Source organism: Lutra lutra, chromosome 1 (assembly GCF_902655055.1).
Source record: "Lutra lutra chromosome 1, mLutLut1.2, whole genome shotgun sequence".
NCBI classification, from domain to species: domain Eukaryota; kingdom Metazoa; phylum Chordata; class Mammalia; order Carnivora; family Mustelidae; genus Lutra; species Lutra lutra.
Window position 1 is genome coordinate 93,152,240 of NC_062278.1, and position 19,680 is coordinate 93,171,919.

General features: G+C 35.8%; 1 protein-coding gene across 6 annotated transcripts in view; it reads right to left on the reverse strand.

Annotated features, from left to right (window-relative positions):
- Window positions 1–19,680, reverse strand: part of PDCD10 (programmed cell death 10) — a 44,260-nt gene that overhangs the window by 12,969 nt on the left and 11,611 nt on the right. For 2 of the 6 annotated variants that reach the window (XM_047729725.1, XM_047729729.1), the window contains exons 2-3: window positions 12,378–12,504; window positions 3,176–3,229 (exon numbers count right to left, since the gene is read on the reverse strand). In XM_047729725.1, the coding sequence (XP_047585681.1) occupies window positions 3,176–3,229; window positions 12,378–12,473 (150 nt within the window). In that variant the 5' untranslated portion in view covers window positions 12,474–12,504. Of the gene's footprint in view, window positions 1–3,175; window positions 3,230–12,377; window positions 12,586–18,833; window positions 18,852–19,680 lie in introns of those variants that run through there. The other 4 variants (XM_047729737.1, XM_047729747.1, XM_047729750.1 and 1 more) reach the window with 3 other exon arrangements.

The following is a 19,680-nucleotide window of genomic DNA, read 5'->3' on the forward strand; positions in this document are numbered from 1 at the left end:
ATAAAATCTTTAAAAAAAATACACAAATTAAAAGAAAAACATTTTATTTCTTTCTTAAATAACCATAATTACTTATTAATGAGATGCATTCACCTGTTGGGCCCTACACAATTTCTCAAATGTTGGTATTAAACTGGATCCTGCCAGCTCATTTCCTATTGGACACAGATCTTCTTGTGGTACTTACTTTTTATCATAGCAATGGCCAAAATTCCAATTTCATAAAAATATGACATCACTGAAAGGAATGTAGCCCAATCTAATATGCTGAAATTGCAAACTACCTCAAGCTAGCATAGTTCACAGTGTCAGATGTTTAATATCATTGTGTTCCTTGAAAGTTTTAAAATAACTCATGGTACTCTTCTGAGTTTGCTGAGGGCCCCAGAGTGCCTCAGCACCTAGCCTGGGAACAACTGTCTTAGTATCTTCTGGCTGAAATCCTAATTAAGCTACTTACTTTTCATTTTAAAAGCCTTAAATTTACCCAATTCCTCTGACTGACAAAATAAATAGATCTGTGCTTAAATTGATGACTTTTAACTATCTATACCTTCAGGTTTTCTCCCAGAAAACAACCTTGAATTCTGTGGGGATCCAATTTTTATGAAGAATCCAACTGTGAGAGAAAACTATCCCCCAGTGGCAGTAACATCCAAGCTCACGATTCAATGATCCTCAACAGCACAACCTATCAGAACTTTCCAGATGGGAAAAGAAAGTGAATAGATATCTTAAAAGATAATATTCATTAATATTTTATCTTGGGGAAAATAATTTTAATCCTTTTTCTCATGATAATAATAAATATTAAATTACCTTGATAAATGACACTTGTGGTCAAAGAACTAGAAATATGGACATATATTTTAGGAATATTAGTAGGGATATATGGGTGGGTGAGGCATTTATTTATTTATTTATTTTTTTAATATTTTATTTATTTATTTGAGAGAGAGGCAGTGAGAGAGAGCATGAACGAGGAGAAGGTCAGAGGGAGAAGCAGACTCCCCGTGGAGCTGGGAGCCCGATGCGGGACTCGATCCCGGGACTCCGGGATCATGACCTGAGCCGAAAGCAGTCGTCCAACCAACTGAGCCACCCAGGCGTCCCTTTTATTTATCTTTTGAAAAAAAGAGAAAGTACAAGGTGGAGGGGGTGGGGGGTGGGGGATGGTGGAAGCACAGGAAAGATAAGCAGACTCCCTGCTGAGCAGCGAACCTGATGTGGATCTAATCCCAAGAAGCTGAGATCATGACCTAAGCTAAAGGCAGATGCTTAACTGAGCCACCCAGGCGCCCTTTGGTGAGAATTTTAAAATCTTTTTGCAAATAAGTTGGTAGTTTTAGAAACACAAAAAATCATCTTTTTAATGCATACCCTTTTAATTCCATTTGAAATTTAACAAATTAAATATAATAAAAATAAATCAATGCAAAATTGACTAATTTGTTTTCCTCTCAAAATAACTTCCACTTTCCCCAATTATCAATCAATGCCATGGGTAATAAAATTTATCCATATGTTAGATCTATCACAGCCACATACTTTAAATATATTGTTTGCTTTTAAATTGTACTTTATTGTTAAAACATCAGATGTAAGCATTATAAGAAAAAACTTAATGAAATTCATTATTTTCTCTCTTTTAGAAATGACATTGAGGATATCATCTACTACTTCAGACAGTCCTCCTTATGATGATCTACAGGAGAAATCTCTCTGTTCTTGCTATCAAAAAAGCTAAAAACTGACTTTTCCATATCAAGACTGTATTGTGCAATAGGTTGCCTGCGTTCCTTTCTCTGGCCACAAAGAAAATACTCAGCAAATTAACATAAAATAGTTTTCAATATGCTTTCCTAATAACCAAATATGCCATTCCAGAGCCACACTGAAGCTCAAAGAAAAAAGAAAAAAAAAAAACAAACTGATGGTGTTAATTCATTCATTTTCTTCATTAACCCAATGATTTGTCAGAACATATTTTAATAAAGCTACTATGTATGTATACACAGGAACTGCATTTTAGAGTATTAATCACACCAAAATAACTCTAATATAATATATATAATGTAAATTCTCATGGTAAAGTAAGACAGATGTCTAGTGACATTATCAGTACTAGCAGTTAAAAGTGGTATTACAAACTATCTTTGTCATAAAAAGAACTCAAACTTGATTGATTTATAGTTTTAATCCAATAAAACTTGATTATAAATTTATTCTAGATTTAAACATTAAAATACCTGAAATATAAGTTATTTTAGCTATTGACAGGAACATAAACACAGTAAGTAAATAAAAATTGAAGTTTTAGGCACCATGATATGTACTGGGAAAGGAAAGGGAATGGATAAAGTTTTATATGAAAGAATGCACCCAGTATGTACAATAGGGCTGTCCAATAGAAATATAACCCAAGCAACAAATTTCATTGTTAATTTTAAATTTTCTAGTGGCCATGCTACAAAAGTAAAAATAAATACATGAAATCATTTTAAGAGTACATCCAAAATATTATCATTTCAACATGCAATTAATATAAAATACTTATTCCTGAGTTATTTTACATTCTTTATCTTATACTAAGTATTCAAAATCTGGTGTGTATTTTATACTTGGGAGTACAACTCAATTTGAACTAGCCATATTTTAAGTACTCAACTGCAACATGTGGCTAGTATATATCAAACAGTTCAGGTCTAAAGACAACAAAAAGTTCACTCTGAATGACTTGGTTGGATGTTTGCAAGGTATCCTTAATCTGACTCCCACACAGGTCTTGTTTTCCTATCAAAAATACTGTTTTATTCTTATGTTCTATAATTAAGCAATATGAAAAACATCTTTTTGAGTTATAATTTTACAAGAATTTTTATCAAGTCAAATAACAGAAAAAGAAATTCAAAAATATACTCTAAAGCTAAAGAGAAAAAACTCGAAAGAAGTCAGTTTTCAAAGCACAAAGTGACAAAAAGATGAATGCTAAGGAAACAGCATTTGTTTTAATTCACTTCTGAGAAGTGTTTTAAGCTTTACAGAGTACACTAAAACAGACATAAAACAGCTGAAAGAGATTTTCACTAAAAGGAAATAAAGTGGCAATTCTTACATGATATTCAGATTTATATATGACATACATTTTAATCATAATAAATTATTTGCACCTCACCTTAATGAAAGCTGCTCTCAGTGTCTGAGCTGCTGACAGGTTTACTCGTTCTAGCTGCAATATAAATTTTAAATCACTATTAGTACCAATTTCCTTAGAAAAGGTGCATTTTTGATATTCCATTCTATAGTAATAACTCTGATACATCCATCATTTGATCAACAAAAATACTTGCTAATTATTCTAAATCACTTTAATTCTTCAAATACAAAGGTCATCTAAAATTTTCATTAGAAACCATGAGAAATTGAGGGATGTATGAATTCTTCATTCTTTTAAAAAACAAGACACACTCTACCTTAAAATTGGATTTAAGATGAGCACAGAATGCAAAATAATATCAAGTTCTTATAAAAAGAATAAACATATTTACTTCAATTACTGAAAATAGGGTTCAAGACCAACTCTCAATGCTCTGTTGCCAGTATATGGCAAATTGGGTGAATAGAAATGACCAACACCAAGAAAACATTTATTATTTAAGATTCTTTGTATTTATTACCTTACTCTTTTTTAATTATTTTACAATCCCTCAGCCAGGGATTAAGTTGAGGTTAGTCTATTTTTTTAATTAGCAAATAGCACTGACACAAGGTTTGACAGTAATAAAGACTGTAAATCATCTGTCCTCTATGTTATCTGGATTTAAGAAAGGTTACCTAAAATACTGAATCAAAGGTTCAATCCCAAAGCTAAATTTTAGTTTTAATATAAAATATGTGAGGTTTACAATTCTCAAAGATACATGTCCTAGGGTTGCCTGGGTGGTTCAGTGGGTTAAAGCCTCTGCCTTCGGCTCAGGTCATGATCCCAGGGTCCTGGGATCGAGCCCCACATTGGCTCCCTGCTCAACAGAGAGCCTGCTTCTCCCTCTACCTCTGCCTGCTGCTCTGCCTACTTGTGCTCTCTATCTAATAAATAAATAAAATCTTAAAAAAAAAAAAGATACATGTCCTTATTATACACTTTACAGAATTCATTTTTCAGTGAGCCAAAAAAAAAAAAAAAAAAAATCCGTTTGTTGAAAAGTTAAATGTTAGGCTTAAAATAACTACCTTCAGTTAAATTCCAATTTTTTCAGTCCCTAAAAATTGGGCCAATTAACTGAGTAAAACTCAATGCATATATTTTTTATTGGGGACAATATTAAAATGTTCAAAAACAATGTTAACTTTTGTAGGATTTTTATGCAAGTGGAGTCTTTTCACAAAAATCTTATGAACAGGGCGCCTGGGTGGCTCAGTGGGTTAAGCCGCTGCCTTCGGCTCAGGTCATGATCTCAGGGTCCTGGGATCGAGGCCCGCATCGGGCTCTCTGCTCAGCAGGGAGCCTGCTTCCCTCTCTCTCTCTCTCTGCCTGCCTCTCCATCTACTTGTGATCTCTCTCTGTCAAATAAATAAATAAAATCTTTAAAAAAAAAAAAAATCTTATGAACATATCATACCTTGCAATAAATATTCCTTTCAACCCCTTGAGGCAATAAATGTAAGTTTTCCTTTATAAACAACATATATACACACATATATATCTAAGGAATGGCCTACACCTTATTAAATCACTTTATTTTCTAAACAAGACAGAAATGTCAAGAACCTTATCTCCCTACAAGTTATGCACCTTAAGCAAAAAAGCAACAAAATGTGCCAAGATAAATACTTTATCTCCAAAAATAAATAATAGGCCATTTAACTCAGTTTTAAACTTGGCTTCTATAAATCCAGTAAAATCTAACATTGCCTTAGTAGATAAAAGGGAAGATAGAGGAGGACCAGGTAGGAAAATACAGCAAAAAAAAAAAAAAAAAAAAAAAAAAACCACCAACAACAAAACCCCTGTAAAATTAGTGAAAATAAGCTGCCACAAATGAAAAACTTTCATCTTCCATGGAATTCATTTAATTGTAATGAATCCTATTTAAGATTAAAATAGTAATACAGCTCTTCTGATCTCAAGTTCTTGTTGTGTAAGGGAGGGAGAGGCAGACAGACAGGATGAATGTTTCCACTCTGATAGGAACCATTTCCTTATTTGGGTTTACAGCACACTCTGACCTCTTTCAACAAGTGAAAGGTCTGAGTCACACGTGTACCTCCAAATATCAGCATTACTAACTCATTCTGTACTGCCCTGGCTGGTATGTGAAAGGGTCAAGGGAAGTAAAAAGAGGCCAAGAATAGTCCGTGAAGAACTAATAAAATTAGCCAAGATAGACATTGGATTTCTAGATTAAGTTTACATACATGTGTCTTAGAAAAGAAAGGAAAGGCCGGACATATACTAAATCAAATTTGTGAGCTGTGAAGCACCTCAACCAGAACTCTGCTGGGAGTCATTCTGGGATACATTATATACCCACACATCTTGCAGTAAATCCACTAGGCTTCATTATGCATATGATACTCCCATTGCCCAGGGAGCACCAGGCATACAGGCACATATCTACTTTTTGAATTGAACTTAATCTCTCATCCATAAATTTATCTAAATTATTCTTAAATCTATTTATAATTTGCAGCCTGTAATACTTAGCACAATATGTTTTTATCTTCCCTAATAAAAAGTGCTTCCCTGTTAGATCTTTAACTAGTGATAGATGATTTGATGATAAAATCACATCCACCTTACCGTTCATGACAGTGTAAGGTTCTGGCAGTATCTTAACAATTATCATTTACTTAGCACCACTAATGAACTTTGTTATATATTTTCATAGAGATCATCTCATCCTCACAATCTATAACTAGTTATCATCATCTCTATTTTATAGAGGCAGAAATTCAGTTTGTATAAATTTACCTAGTATTCAACAGTTAGTGCATACAGAGGCAGGATTCATAAGAAATCTGTCTGGCTCTAAAACTTGTGCACATGCCACTTAATGCTACCCTGCCTCCCTGAATTCACCCTTTCCAGACTGGCATCAACTCCCTCACTGAATCTCTTCAACTACTTAAGAACTAACAAATTCCTGAGTTTCTACCATGTGCAAGTCAGTGTGAGAGATACAAAGAAATGGATTATAATCCTGGAATCCCAGAAGATCATTTTAGGTAAGCAGCTACATGGAAACTGATGGGATCACTGTCAGCTGAAGTAGAAAAAAAAAAGTCTTTATGGAGGTGAGATCTGAACTGGTCCCTGAAGAACACAGCCTCTTAAAATCACCTTCCTGGGCCATTTGCCCACTTACGGGTTTCTTCAGGGTTGGTTAACACACACACGAGTAAAGTTTTTATGTGAGTTTAGAACAGAAAAGAATTTCCATTTTGTTTCTAATACTTCCACTAATTAGTCCAGTAATTTTTTTTTTAAAGATTTTATTTGTTTACTTGACACAGAGAGATACCACAAGTAGGCAGAGAGGCAAACAAAGAGAGAGGGAGAAGCAGGCTCCCCGCTGAGCAGAGAGACCAATGCGGGGCTCGATCCCAGGACCCTGAGATCATGACCTGAGCCAAAGACAGAGGCTCAACTCACTGAGCCATCCAGGCACCCCAATACAGTCATTTTTTTAAGCTTTTGAGGTAACAGCTGTTGCTTAGGGTTTCTTTAAAGAGCCAATGCAATCATTTCTTAGTAGTATTTGATTGCGAATTCAAAAGAGGAGGAAGAAACATACAATTACACCTTGCATTAATGGGTATCTGGACAAAAAGAGGCCTTCCTCGGGCCTCAGCCGTCTATGAATTCCATGGCACCAGTAAAAGGGTAAAGGGAAAAAAGAGAATAAGCACAAGAGAACAGGGCACCTAATCTCATTTCACCAAAAAAGTAAGGAAAGTGCCTCCTGGAGTCCCAGCTAGAATAAAGATAGGCTGAATGAACTTAACAGCAGGGCTCTCACCCCACAACAACACATTCTTCCTATTCTGTTCTGTGAGCTCCTCCTGTAATGTATACTGGAAAGCTTCTGACAGCACTATTAACTGTAAACTTGGTCAAATCTAACTCTCCATAATATTTATAAAAATATTTCAAAAGCTTACACAAAATTTTGATTCCAATCAGAATGCATTTATTGCATTGGTCCCTCCAAAGGTACCGGTTCATCACTACTTTATTTTCTAGTTATCAAGCCCAACTCCTACATCCATAACTGAAAAAAATAATCCATTTAACTCCTTGGTTACTTAAGTTTTGTAGGTCTCGCATAAAATCTTTTGAAAGTATTCCTTCTTTAAGTTCAAAATAATGAGGTTAGTTGGTTCTGAATTATCTATAAATTTTGCTTTCTCAAAATCAGGAATGATTTCTCCATGCTGACAACCTTCTCCCCTCCCCACAAAAACTATTGAGTCTATTTTTCAAAAGGAATCAAATAGGGCCAAGACACAAGAAAACAGGGCACCTCGGTGGCTCAGTTGGTTAAGCATTCAACTTGATTTCAGCTCAGGTCATGATCTCAGCGTCCCGGGATGGAGCCCCTAGCAGAGCTGGGCAGGGAGTCTGCTTGTCCCCCTCTCTCTGCCCTTCCTCCTGCACATGTGTGCACGCTCTTTTTCTCTCTCTCTTAAATAAATAGACAAATCTTAAAAAAAGAAAAAAAAGACACAAGAATAAAAGGTACATCTCTTATAACTCAAATGAAAATGAGTAAGTCAGATTAAAAAAAAAAAACTAGAAGGTAAGTAGATAGACTCAAGAGGCCACCTATTAACTTTTGTGCTGCCACAGAGAAGACAAATGCAGTAATGTGTTTTATACATATTAAATGCAGTAACTGTTTCTAAAATAATCTATTTCTGGGGTTGCCAAGTTGTCCAGCAAAAAAGGTAAGGAGAGCCACCTATTATAAAAATGTTTCATTAAAAATTGCCTACTAGAATGTAAAAGTCTAGGGAATGATCACAATTGATCAGAAAATTGCCCAAAGACTTCCTGGTACTAGTCTCAGTACTACAACATGTTAAGTCTTTTACTTTACAGAGTTATGAGAAATAAATATATTACTGTTTATCATCAGTTTATAAACAAGGAAAGAAATATAAGACTACATAGCCTAGAGTAAGGGGCAGAGCAGTAATTCTTATGCAAGATATTAACTATGATCACCTTTGGATGATAGGACTGCAGGTAAAACCCATGCCTTCACTATGGAGAGGTATGTTTACTATGCTTCAATTTGGGGGTTTGATTTTTTTCTTTTAATTAAAAAAAGGATAGTTAGGTATATGAAGTTGGAGAAATATTCCCAGATTTCATTTGCTTGTTGGAAAAAATTAAGAGTTGTATATTCTGCTGAGTTGGCAGAAATAACTGTTGGATGCTTCTGAATAGAGTAGTAATTACTTACTCAGAAGTACCATTTTTGTATCATTTATAAACAAGCCTATAAACCTTGGCGATCTAAAATTTATATTTGGTTGCAAGATTTTTTATTCCTATCTCAAAACACAATACAGATTTTTTTCAGAAATTATACTTCACCTTAAAATAATTCCTCTAAAAAGTCACAGGAAATGATGATTCATGGTGTATCTTTTCCTGGAATGAAGAACTGAACTATACCTCTCTTCTCCTCCATACGCAAAGAATCAGTAGAAAGTTATACAGTACATGAGAACCTGATCTAAGACTTGTCACAAGACTTCTATAAACTCATTATTCCATAAGGTAACCAGGAGACCTATTTCACAGTACATTTACAACACATGCAATATACTTGGACTCTGAACTCTGCAGCAGCTGATTAAATAACAAGACTACCTCTTTCTCAGCTGTCTTGGCACAGCTTCATTAAGTTTAGCAAGCATCAAACTCCCAAAATGCCATAAATAACTTCCCTTTGTGAGCTGGAGTAACAGTACTAAAATTTCCCAGATGTAAGGATGCTATCTAAAGATACTACCTAAAAATCTGTTCTACAAGTTGACTTCAGACCACCATTGTTACTATTACGGATGTTATGTTAGGGTGAGAATGTCTAAGTTTTTTAACTCTTCCAATACACTGTGGACAAAATTAAGTATATCATTTAGCTCCAGAGTTAAACATTCATCCTTACTCTGATACTATTTTCTCTAAGATTAATTTCATAACCATTTTATCTTTAAATCCGTATAGCACAAAAAACAGAGTCAAACTAAATTCTAATTTCCCCATTGTAGATCTATAGAAAAATCTATGTTTGAACTACGGTTAAATATTAATGTTTAACTGACTAGGTCTCTTATTTATTTTTTTAAAAGATTTTATTTATTTATTTGACACACAGAGACACTGAAAGAGGGAACACAAGCAGGAGGAGTAGGAGAGGGAGAAGCAGAGCAGGCATCCCGAAGCAGGGCCAGATCTCAGGACCCTGGGATCATGACCTGAGTTGAAGGCAGATGCTTAATGACTGAGCCACCCAGGCAGCCCTAGGTATTTTATTTTAGATGTTACATTAATACACTGGAATGTCAGACAATAATGCTAGTATTTTATTCTTTTCAACCAAACACTTCACATTTGAAGGCATAATTATTTTATTCCATTCCTAAATCAAGCCCCAGGTTTGATATCTCTATCAAAGAGGAGACCTACTATCACAATTCCTAAAAGCCTATTATTTCTGAACACTTGTTTTTAAGTAACATGACAGAAATAATTTTTATAAAAAGTCTGATACCATAATGTTAGATCATAAATTCCAGAACTAGACTGTCTGACAATATGACACAGTATCTCTCAGTCTGCTACATCTAGCCATTTCATTTTCCAATTCAGTTTTAACAATTAATTCTTGAACCAACTATGAAACATTTGGGAACACGTTCTAATTCTGGGCTACTAACCCACATATTTTTTTAGATGTCATCTGGTGAGAATCATTGCCTTTATTTCTGGAAAAGATTTACCAGTCCATTCATAGCCATTTCCTTTTCTTTCAAATTAATTTTTCTTACACACGAATAAATTAGATAGCTCCAGTATTAATTCCAATAGTTCATTTTATCAGAATCTCATATCCTATATGACTATTTTCTAAAGTCAAGATTCGAATAAAATCCATTTTCCTTATGTAGGCAAAGATCACTCTAGTTACAAAAAAAAAAAACTTCTCTCACTCCTCTTCACTAAGTAGAGGATCAAACAGAAGCTCTGCAATGTAAACCGCCCTTCCTTCAGGTAGTGACTCAAAATACTAGATAAATACAGAAATGCCCCAAACAACTTAGCCCAATAGCCCACAGGGGTAGCTACCTATAGAGACCCAAGAAGAGGGAGCACCTCTGGGTAGAACTGCCATAATGGTTCTGGAAGTACCTGAGAAGTTAAAACACTAACCATCAATATATATTACTTAACAGTTTCAGTGACAATCTTCTTACCTCATCCTTGGTATAAGGATAATTAAATAATGCATCTGCTTAAACACCTGTGTAAGATGTTTAAGAAAATAGTTCTCTATGGTTAAGAAGAGATATAACGCCTTTTTCTTTTTCACATGTCCAGATCCTAGCAGACTACTCAGCAAATAAATGACAGACATTTGGTAAGTACTTACTAAGCAAAACTGAAGCACTTGTTTCTAACAATAATTATAGCTTTGTAATGAATGGGTACATATTGGAACAAAGTGCGGGAATTAATTACTGGAGTGTTGGCTATACCTACCAGAGATGGGTAGTAACAGCCCTGAAAGAGTGCCTCCAATGCTACCACAGAATTAGTATAACAGGGACAGGTTTTTCAAAAGATGCCTCCTATTGCTTCCTCTTTAGTGAAAAAACTCTAAATTTCCCAACCTCCTTTGCAGCTAAGTGTGGTCTTATGACTAGGTTCTTGCCAATGAGATGTAAATGGAAGTCTTGTACAGCACTTTCAAAAAGGTTACTTGAAGGAAGATGAATTGGCTGGAAGAACACCCACCTCCTATTCCATTTTTTTGTGTGTGTGCCTTCCAGACAACAACTTAGGACATGATGAATGGAAATTCAGCAGCTATCCCACATGCTGAGGTAACCCTGATAACGGAAAGTAAGCACTAGGATACCGAGCCATAATAACACTAGCACTGGACCACTTATAGCCACAATTTTTATGCAAGAGAAATAACTTTTATATAAGCCAGTTTTTGAGTTTTCTTTTATGCTCTCTGAATCCAATAAGACTATTTGATAGACAGCATTTAGAATTTCAAAATATGTCTGAAATGGCAACTAGGTCCATGATTTCCAAGTTGAAGAGGATGAATCACTCCTCACTGTCCCCAAGACCTAAAACCACAAAAGCATCAAATACATTATTATTAAACCTACTGTGGGATAAAGGGCTTTGAAATCCAGAATCTTATTCTGATATAAATACTTTACAAAAAGGAATAAAGTCACTGGAAATGGTGAGGGTTTCCAAGCTACAGGAGCAACAATAAGGTCAATGGCATGGATAGCTTTATAACTGAATAGCAAAACAAAAACAAGAAGACCCTAATTAAATGTACAGAAAGGCTAAGGGTGAAGCCACTGAATTTGGAACCCCAGACTTTAGTTCTAGGTAATTTCAGGAACACCATTTCACATACTAAGAACTCGGTTCACCATTAAAAGGAGGGACATGATTAAATCATTTCTAAGGAATTTCCAGCTTTAATTCTCTAACACCTTAGCATATTAACATTAAATTAAAAGAAAACCCAAAAATGTATTAAGTCCCAGAAAAATCCCTCAAATAAAAAGGCAACTACATCTTCTCTAGATACTAAAGCAATGGTATCTTCCATTTATCAGTAAAAATATGTTTTGTCTCTACTGACTAGAATTCATCAGGATATTTTTCTGCCTGCTCTTCCGGCTACCTAATATGTGTTTATCCCAAACTCAACTGTCTAACCCTTATTTACCTCTTTTCGATCTTAGCATATATGTCTCATCTTCAGTGAAGCTGGTCCTGACCCCTAAAGAAGGTTCCACCAGCTATTTTATTGAACATATGGTTTTTGGTAACTTCACAGGACTTATCACAACTTTCCATTTATGTAATTACTTGTATTCTCTTGTTCAACATCTGTCTCTCCCTCTATAATGAAACCTCCAGATGGGAAGCAATATATCTAGGTTCCTCCCTCCCCACTGTTTTATGTCCAGTCCTGGTACAATGCCTAACACACAGATAAAATTCATTTATGTATTTGTTATATGAAGAAACAAACAAACAAATGAATAAATGAGGCAGGCATCAAGAATTGAAGAGATCATATGAGAAATGTTTACCCACTTACCTCATTAAACACAGGATACATGACTGCATAAAGGGGCATAGAAACCATGGAAGTGGTCTCAGCTTCATTCTTCATCTCTTCCATTGTCATCCTCATTCAAAAGCCAACTACAGTAGAAAAAGCAGTGCTAAAATGCAGAGGAATCTTCATTCACTACAGTGTTTCTTCTCTTTTTTGTGATAAAATAGGGCACAAAATATATACTGACCTGGTTAAAAGGAAAGAAAGAACAGAAATTTACTCTATTAAGGGGAAAGTACAAACACCAATAACTTTCTTTGCCAGTGTCTCTATCTTATGAACAGCTGATGTGTTAATATATCTTGCTTGTGAGGATACCCCTGATCAGTAACACATCTCTTTTCCTCCTCAGACTCAAGAATTTGCCCTTTCTTACAATTAATTTTCCCTCACTAGGTACTAATTCACAGAGCTGTGATTCACGAACCCACTCATCTTTAACTGAGAGTGCTCCCTGAAGCACCATGGAATAATGATGCATCTAATTCCAAAATACATGTCAAAAAAGTTAATAAAAGAAATTATCAACAAAGTAGAATTATAGCACTTGTATATAACATAAAACTGTAACTATGAAATACATAGAGCATAAATGTTTATGAAGAACTTCATTAAGAATTAGGAAAAAAGAATTAAAGGTGTTTAGAGTAAAATCTTTTTGCTAATAGTTCACTGATTTTGCCACCTAAAAATAACAAAAACATAGCCAACCACGAGAAATTTAAGACAAATCTTTAAAAAACTGGGAAAAGTCTATCAAATGTGGTCTATTTGGGGATAAAATGTTATTTAATTTTGCCAGTGGTATTTCTGAATCTTTGTCCAAATCTCACACAAAAACGAAGTAGAGGGGCGCCTGGGTGGCTCAGTGGGTTAAAGCCTCTGCCTTCGGCTCAGGTCATGATCCCAGCGTCCTGGGATCGAGCCCCACATCGGGTTCTCTGCTCCACAGGGAGCCTGCTTCCCCCTCTCACTGTCTGCCTGCCTATCTGCCTACTTGTGATCTCTGTCAAATAAAAAAATAAAATCTTACAAAAAAAAAAAAGTAGAAAGATCCATAGACACTGATAATTTGGCATTAAAATACTGAGAATTCAACAATATGAGAGAAATTTGGCCTTGAATAGTTAGTTGAGGAAGTATTTTTTTTAAGAGAAAGCAACTGTATTTATTTCCTTTGCTAAGCTAAAAAATGAGCCTAATTAAAAAGTGAGAGAGTAATATTAGTGACATATCTGTATTTCAAACAATGTCTATTGGTATACATATTTTAAAAATATCAATTTTTATTAACTTCTACCATTTATAAAGCATTTTCAGATGATAAAACATTTTTCACATGCTTTTAGTCCTCAAAATTACATTAACTGTTATTCTAACCTTACAGAAAGGCAGGTTCTGAGATGATAAATGATTTGACCAAGAACACATATGCAGAGGCCCAAGACTTGATCCTAATACTCTCAATCCAGACCTAGTAAGTCCGCATTAAAAAAGAAGAAAAAACAACTAAGTCTGAAGTAGAGACAAAGAACCTCAGCTCATCTACCCAAGAAAATACCCAGAAGTTATTAATTCACTGAATAAATTTATGTTTAGCCCCTACTCTGTAGAAGATGCAGTGGAGGGGTGATTAAGATGTGGTCCTAATCATTAAAACTTATCTGGGCTGGACTGTGGAAGACCTGAGCAGTTTGAAAGATACAATCAAAGGTCTGAGTATGCAGAGCTTCAAAAAGCTCTAATAACCTGTCCCATTTGAGAACTGCTTACCATCCTTCCATAATCCTTACCAGTTAAGGGGAAAAGGACAACTATGGAAACCATTTAGTCCCATTTCTGGTAGTTCTAAATATGTAAAGTTTTTTGTTTTGGGGGTCAAGCTGCTCACTAACCTCACAGAACCAAGTCAATAAATAAAAATAAGGCCAATTCCTAAGTTTATTCTATAGGGTATTAGAAAACCATTACCTGATCAGATCATTTATTTAAGCAGACTGCTTTGGTCATACTGTTAAGGATAGAATGGAGGAGCATAAACTGAGGGCAGGGGAAACTTAAGAGACCTAGTATAGTTATACAAAAGACCCACTGGACCTAAGCAAGTAGCAAGAGGAAAAAGGTAAGTATCAATTGTGAATCTGCTGTATCTATTTAACTACTTAATTGGCCATGTGGTAATCTACTTTTCCACTTTAGAAATAAATTATGAAGATTTTTTCACAGTAAACTTGGAACAAAAAAAAAAAGAAGCTGAAATGCAGGGACAGCGGTCAAAATGAAATGATGGATACTGGATGCACAGACAGTAATTGAAGGCATCAGTATCAATGGAAAAAAATAAGTGAGAAATAGGACAGGGCCGACACCAGAACTTGACGAGCCATCTCCTGGGGTAACAGAAAAAAAAAAAAAAATCATTCGTTTATTTAACAAATATTTATGCATTACCTATACAGAATTAGGCCTAGGACTAGCTATGGAGCAGTGAACAATACAAGACAGTCTCTGACCTCATGGAGCTTGTAATATGAAAGGAAAGCCAGAAAATGAACAATTGTCAGTACATACAAGGGAGAAGTGCAGATGCTATACTGCTATGGGAGAATTGGGTGATAGAACCAGCATCACAGAAACCAGATGTTTCAAAGAGAAGGTCGTCCAGAGTTTTAAATGCTCCTGAGCATAGACAATAACTTTTAAAAAGTTACGGGATTTCTTGATGAGGTCATGTATAATGCTCACAGAGTAATGTCACTTATATACCAGGGGACAGAACTACCTACCTGTAGGAACTGAGACAGTGAGGTGGTGAGAGAGGTGATTTCAATAAAAATGGGGTGAATTCCTAAAGTAGGCTCAACTGGATTATTTTTGTCTTTTATTCTTTTGAACATGTATGTATCCCTGCATATATAAAGGCAGACAGAGTGAAGGGATCCTTAAAAGTAGCTAGAGTCACTCAGAATCCTGCTGGCACCTACCTATCTAACCCATGAAACCTGTTCAAATACTTAATTTTTACCTTTTGTAAATCGTGGCATTGAAATTTCTTTTAACTGAATCAATAGTACTGTCCCAAGTCAGGAGTTTCACTTAAGATATTTAGGATTCAAATTTAGAAAAACCAAACATATACATATATTTCTTGCCTCTAAAACTAACTTACAGTACTAGTAGCTACTATGTCATCAAAAACAAAGTGTTAATGGGGTGCCTGGGTGGCTCAGTCGGTTAAGCATCTGCCTTGGGCTCAGGTCATGATCTTGGAATCCTGGGATCAGCCCTGCATCAGGCTTCCTACTCAGCGAGGACTCTGCTTCTCTTTCTCCTTTTCTCTCTCTCTGCCCCTCCCCACTGCTCGTTCTCTCTCTCAAATAAAGTCTTTAAAAAAAAAAAAGTAAGTATGATAACAATATTTATTTTTTTAAAGATTTTATTTACCTGACAGAAAATAAAGATTTTATTTATTTATCTGACAGAGATCACTAGTAGGCAGAGAGGCAGGCAGAGAGAGGGGGAAGTAGGCTCCCCGCTGAGCAGAGAGCCTGACTTGGGCTTGATTCCAGGACCCCGGGGGATCATGACCCGAGCCGAAGGCAGAGGCCCCAACCCACTAAGCCACCCAGCTGCCTCATATTATAGCAATATTATGAGCTAAATAGGTGTCTGTCTTACATCACATTTATCTACCTTTTAATACTGTTTCTATGGAAAATTTTTAAAGAACCAAGTTACAACTGAACTTCTCAGAACACACATTCACAAAACTGGGGCCACTCATAGTTTCATCAATGTTTACATGAGATTAAAAAATCAACAATTTCAATAAGGCTTTTTAAATGTGCCAATTTTAGTTCAAGTTGAAATATGCTGTCATTTCTTCTACATGCTTCTTTATTTGAAATGGTTCAATAGACAACCTACAATTAATTACTCCAAACAACAAGGAGCCTGTCAACCTGAAGAGCAAGGGTCAACTGAACTGAGCAAGAGCCTGAGGCCCTACCCCTTTGAGGTTTCTTCCTTTCACCACGGGTGTCACCACAAGCCCAGGGCAGGTGGGCAGCACATTACCAGTTTCAACTCCCTAAGGGATACTGGTTTCTGAGGTAAGCGCTCATTGTTCACGCAAAGCCAACTGAACCCCTATCCTGAATCTGGAAAGGCCTTAAAAAGTCACCTCACCGGGCGCCTGGGTGGCTCAGTGGGTTAAGCCGCTGCCTTCGGCTCAGGTCATGATCTCAGGGTCCTGGAATAGAGTCCCGCATCGGGCTCTCTGCTCAGTAGGGAGCCTGCTTCCCTCTTTCTCTCTGCCTGCCTCTCTGTCTACTTGTGATCTCTGTCTGTCAAATAAATAAATAAAATCTTTAAAAAAAAAAAAAAAGTCACCTCATCTACCATGCAGTACAACAGAAACCACAGTCCAAAAAATGACTTGCCATGGTTATAACTGCTAGGTAATAATAAATAAAAATGTAATGTGGGTATAGTGGCAACAAGAGAAGAACTACTTAGTTTCCCATTTCCAATGTGTTGCATCAGGGAAAAAAAAGTTTTCATTTCAAAGTAAACTTTGTTTCCCAAGGAGTTAGCATCACAACATTTTTAAAAAACCAAAATCACAGATGTCAATAACTTAAGACAAAATGTATACTTTTAAACACACTTTACTTCAAAAACACCCTCTGTATATGGTAATACCATACAAATAGAATGAGCAACCAATTCATTTATACTTTCCCCCTTATTTCCCTGAATGTTCAAAATAGCAAACTAATTTCTGATACAAAATGCTTAAGTATTAAACACTTCCTGCACTTAAGACAATTACTATTTGTTTAAAGTGAAAGGAAAACAGGGGCGCCTGGGTGGCTCAGTGGGTTAAAGCCTCTGCCTTCGGTTTAGTTCATGATCCCAGGGTCCTGGGATCGAGCCCCGCATCGGGCTCTCTGCTTGACAGGGAGCCTGCTTCCCTTCCTCTCTCTCTGCCTGCCTTTCTGCCTACTTGTGATCTCTGTCAAATAAATAAAATAAAAATCTTTAAAAAACAAACCTTTTAAAAAAATAAAATAAAGTGAAGGGAAAACAAAAATAGGTTCTTGGGCATTCTATTGCCAAAGTCTTAGTCTTAGGAGTTTCTGTCCTGACCTGCCCAAAGAACCAACAGAAGTCTGTTCATTTAAAGAACTATACTCAAATATATCTTACGGATCAGAATCAGCATTTCCTGTGAGAGCCTCATTTTAATCCATCTGGGCAGGAGATAATTCTAGAGCTAAAGTTATTTACTCAAATATAAGGAGGGGATAAGCAAAGTCCTTGGTACCGAAATATGCAGTTCTTGGGGAGAAAAAGAAGGCTCCTAAATAAATTCTACCCTTAAGACATCTGTAGGCAGGTGTAATTGTCTTGTTTTTCTTCAGAGTCAAATCCAAAACTTAGCCCTCTCACCTGGTCTTAAATTCTTATAATTCCTTTAATCTCTTTCCTTGAAGAGGGAAAGAACAAGTGATTGATTTTGATTAGACCCCCAACCTATTCATGAACATTTAGCTAACAGAAGTTTATTCATTCTGGCAGTAAGCAGAATTCACGTTTATGCCAACATCTGTATTTCTTTTTCCCAACAGAGACATCAGTCAGTGTAGAAGGTACACAGCAGACAACAAATGTTTGTTAAATGAACAAATTAATGAGATAAGAGATGGGCAATTTATAAGCTGAATCAGTCTTGCTAATACTTTCCAAATATCAAGCCTAGCAAAATAAAACACAGAAAGCTAATTAATTCTATTAACAAAGTCTAATTTACCAGTCACATTTACCAGATTTTACTACTTCTTGCTATCCCAAGCTCTTCCTAGTATGGTAAGCTAAGAGAATATTAGCATCAGATGACTGCAACTAAAATCAGAATTCCAACAGAAATATACATGAAAACCAAATGAAACTAAAGAAAATAAAATAATCACAGATTATACATTCTAATGTCTTTTATTAGGGCTGCTACAGTATCTTTTAGATCATGGGACAAAACTGGCATGTAATTTAACAGTTCACAAAATTCTCAAAGTGCAAGAATTTCCAACATAGGTTAGTCCTGCCTTATACATAAGCAAGATGCAAAAAGTCATCCAGCTTTCAGCATGAAGCAAAACTTTCTCTATGGGAAAGCGGACAGGAGTAATGTAGTTTCCAAACGGATGACCTAAGCCATCACAATCACTTTGGTCCTTATTAAAAACATTCCCAAGATGACTCAATCAAAATCTCCAAGATAGGATCCACGAAGCTATATTTTTAGCAGACAACCCTGACGATTCTCATGAATAGGACACGCTGGAAACCACTGGTAGGGAAAGAACAGTGCCTAGAGAGTCAGAACATCTATCTGCCAAGGCCAGGCTCAAGGATTTGGGTAAAACGAAGTACCTGAGACAGGGGTTCTTTTTGGTTCTAATTTTGTGGAAGTTTCCCTTAATCACTGGCCTTGTTTTCCAAACAGAAACAAAGAGGGAATAAAAGTCTATCACTTTAAAGACTCTGGTATTCTAAAATTTCAGTGATAAGAAAATGTTATTACTGTGATCTACTACAGGTTCAAAAGATCTCATGGGAAACTAAAAAAAAAAAATTTTTTTTTTTATCAGATCACAAAAACTATTTATGAATTCTAGTAGAAAGAGCCTGCCCAATAGTTGGCTGATTCAAGGTTTCAAATACCTGACACACTCTGCGTTCTCTCAAGCACCTCAGATCGTGAATCATACCCATCAGCCTCGTAGAGAAACTAAATTTATTCTAAGGCTTTGTAGCTCAGTCTGGCCATTTAGCACAGCTGAAAAGGTGAGCCTCTGATAATCACAACCGACCTTATAGGGCCTTCTCACCTCAAAATGTAGCCACTTTTACAAGAGACAAAATACTTCGAGAAAACTAGGAAAAAGGGAGGCAGAGGAATAGGGCTGAGTAGATCCCACTTAGCCCAAAATAAGCTTAAAACCTTCAAGATATACCTACATCTATCTCCTTCCTCTGCAAATTATATTTTCTATAATCAAGGTCTTCCATATGTAGCTTTCTTTTTTAATAAGGGTATGTGGAACTCAACCTCCCTGAGCATGCACTAGAACTAGTTCAGTTTTTACAGAATTTTGCATTTAGGGACATCTAGAAACAATTCCTTCTTAATGGTTCAGTGTAACATAGGACACTCTGTCACCAAATTGTTTACATATATCAAAATTTTTTCTAGACATCTTCAAGATATCAGTGGAGA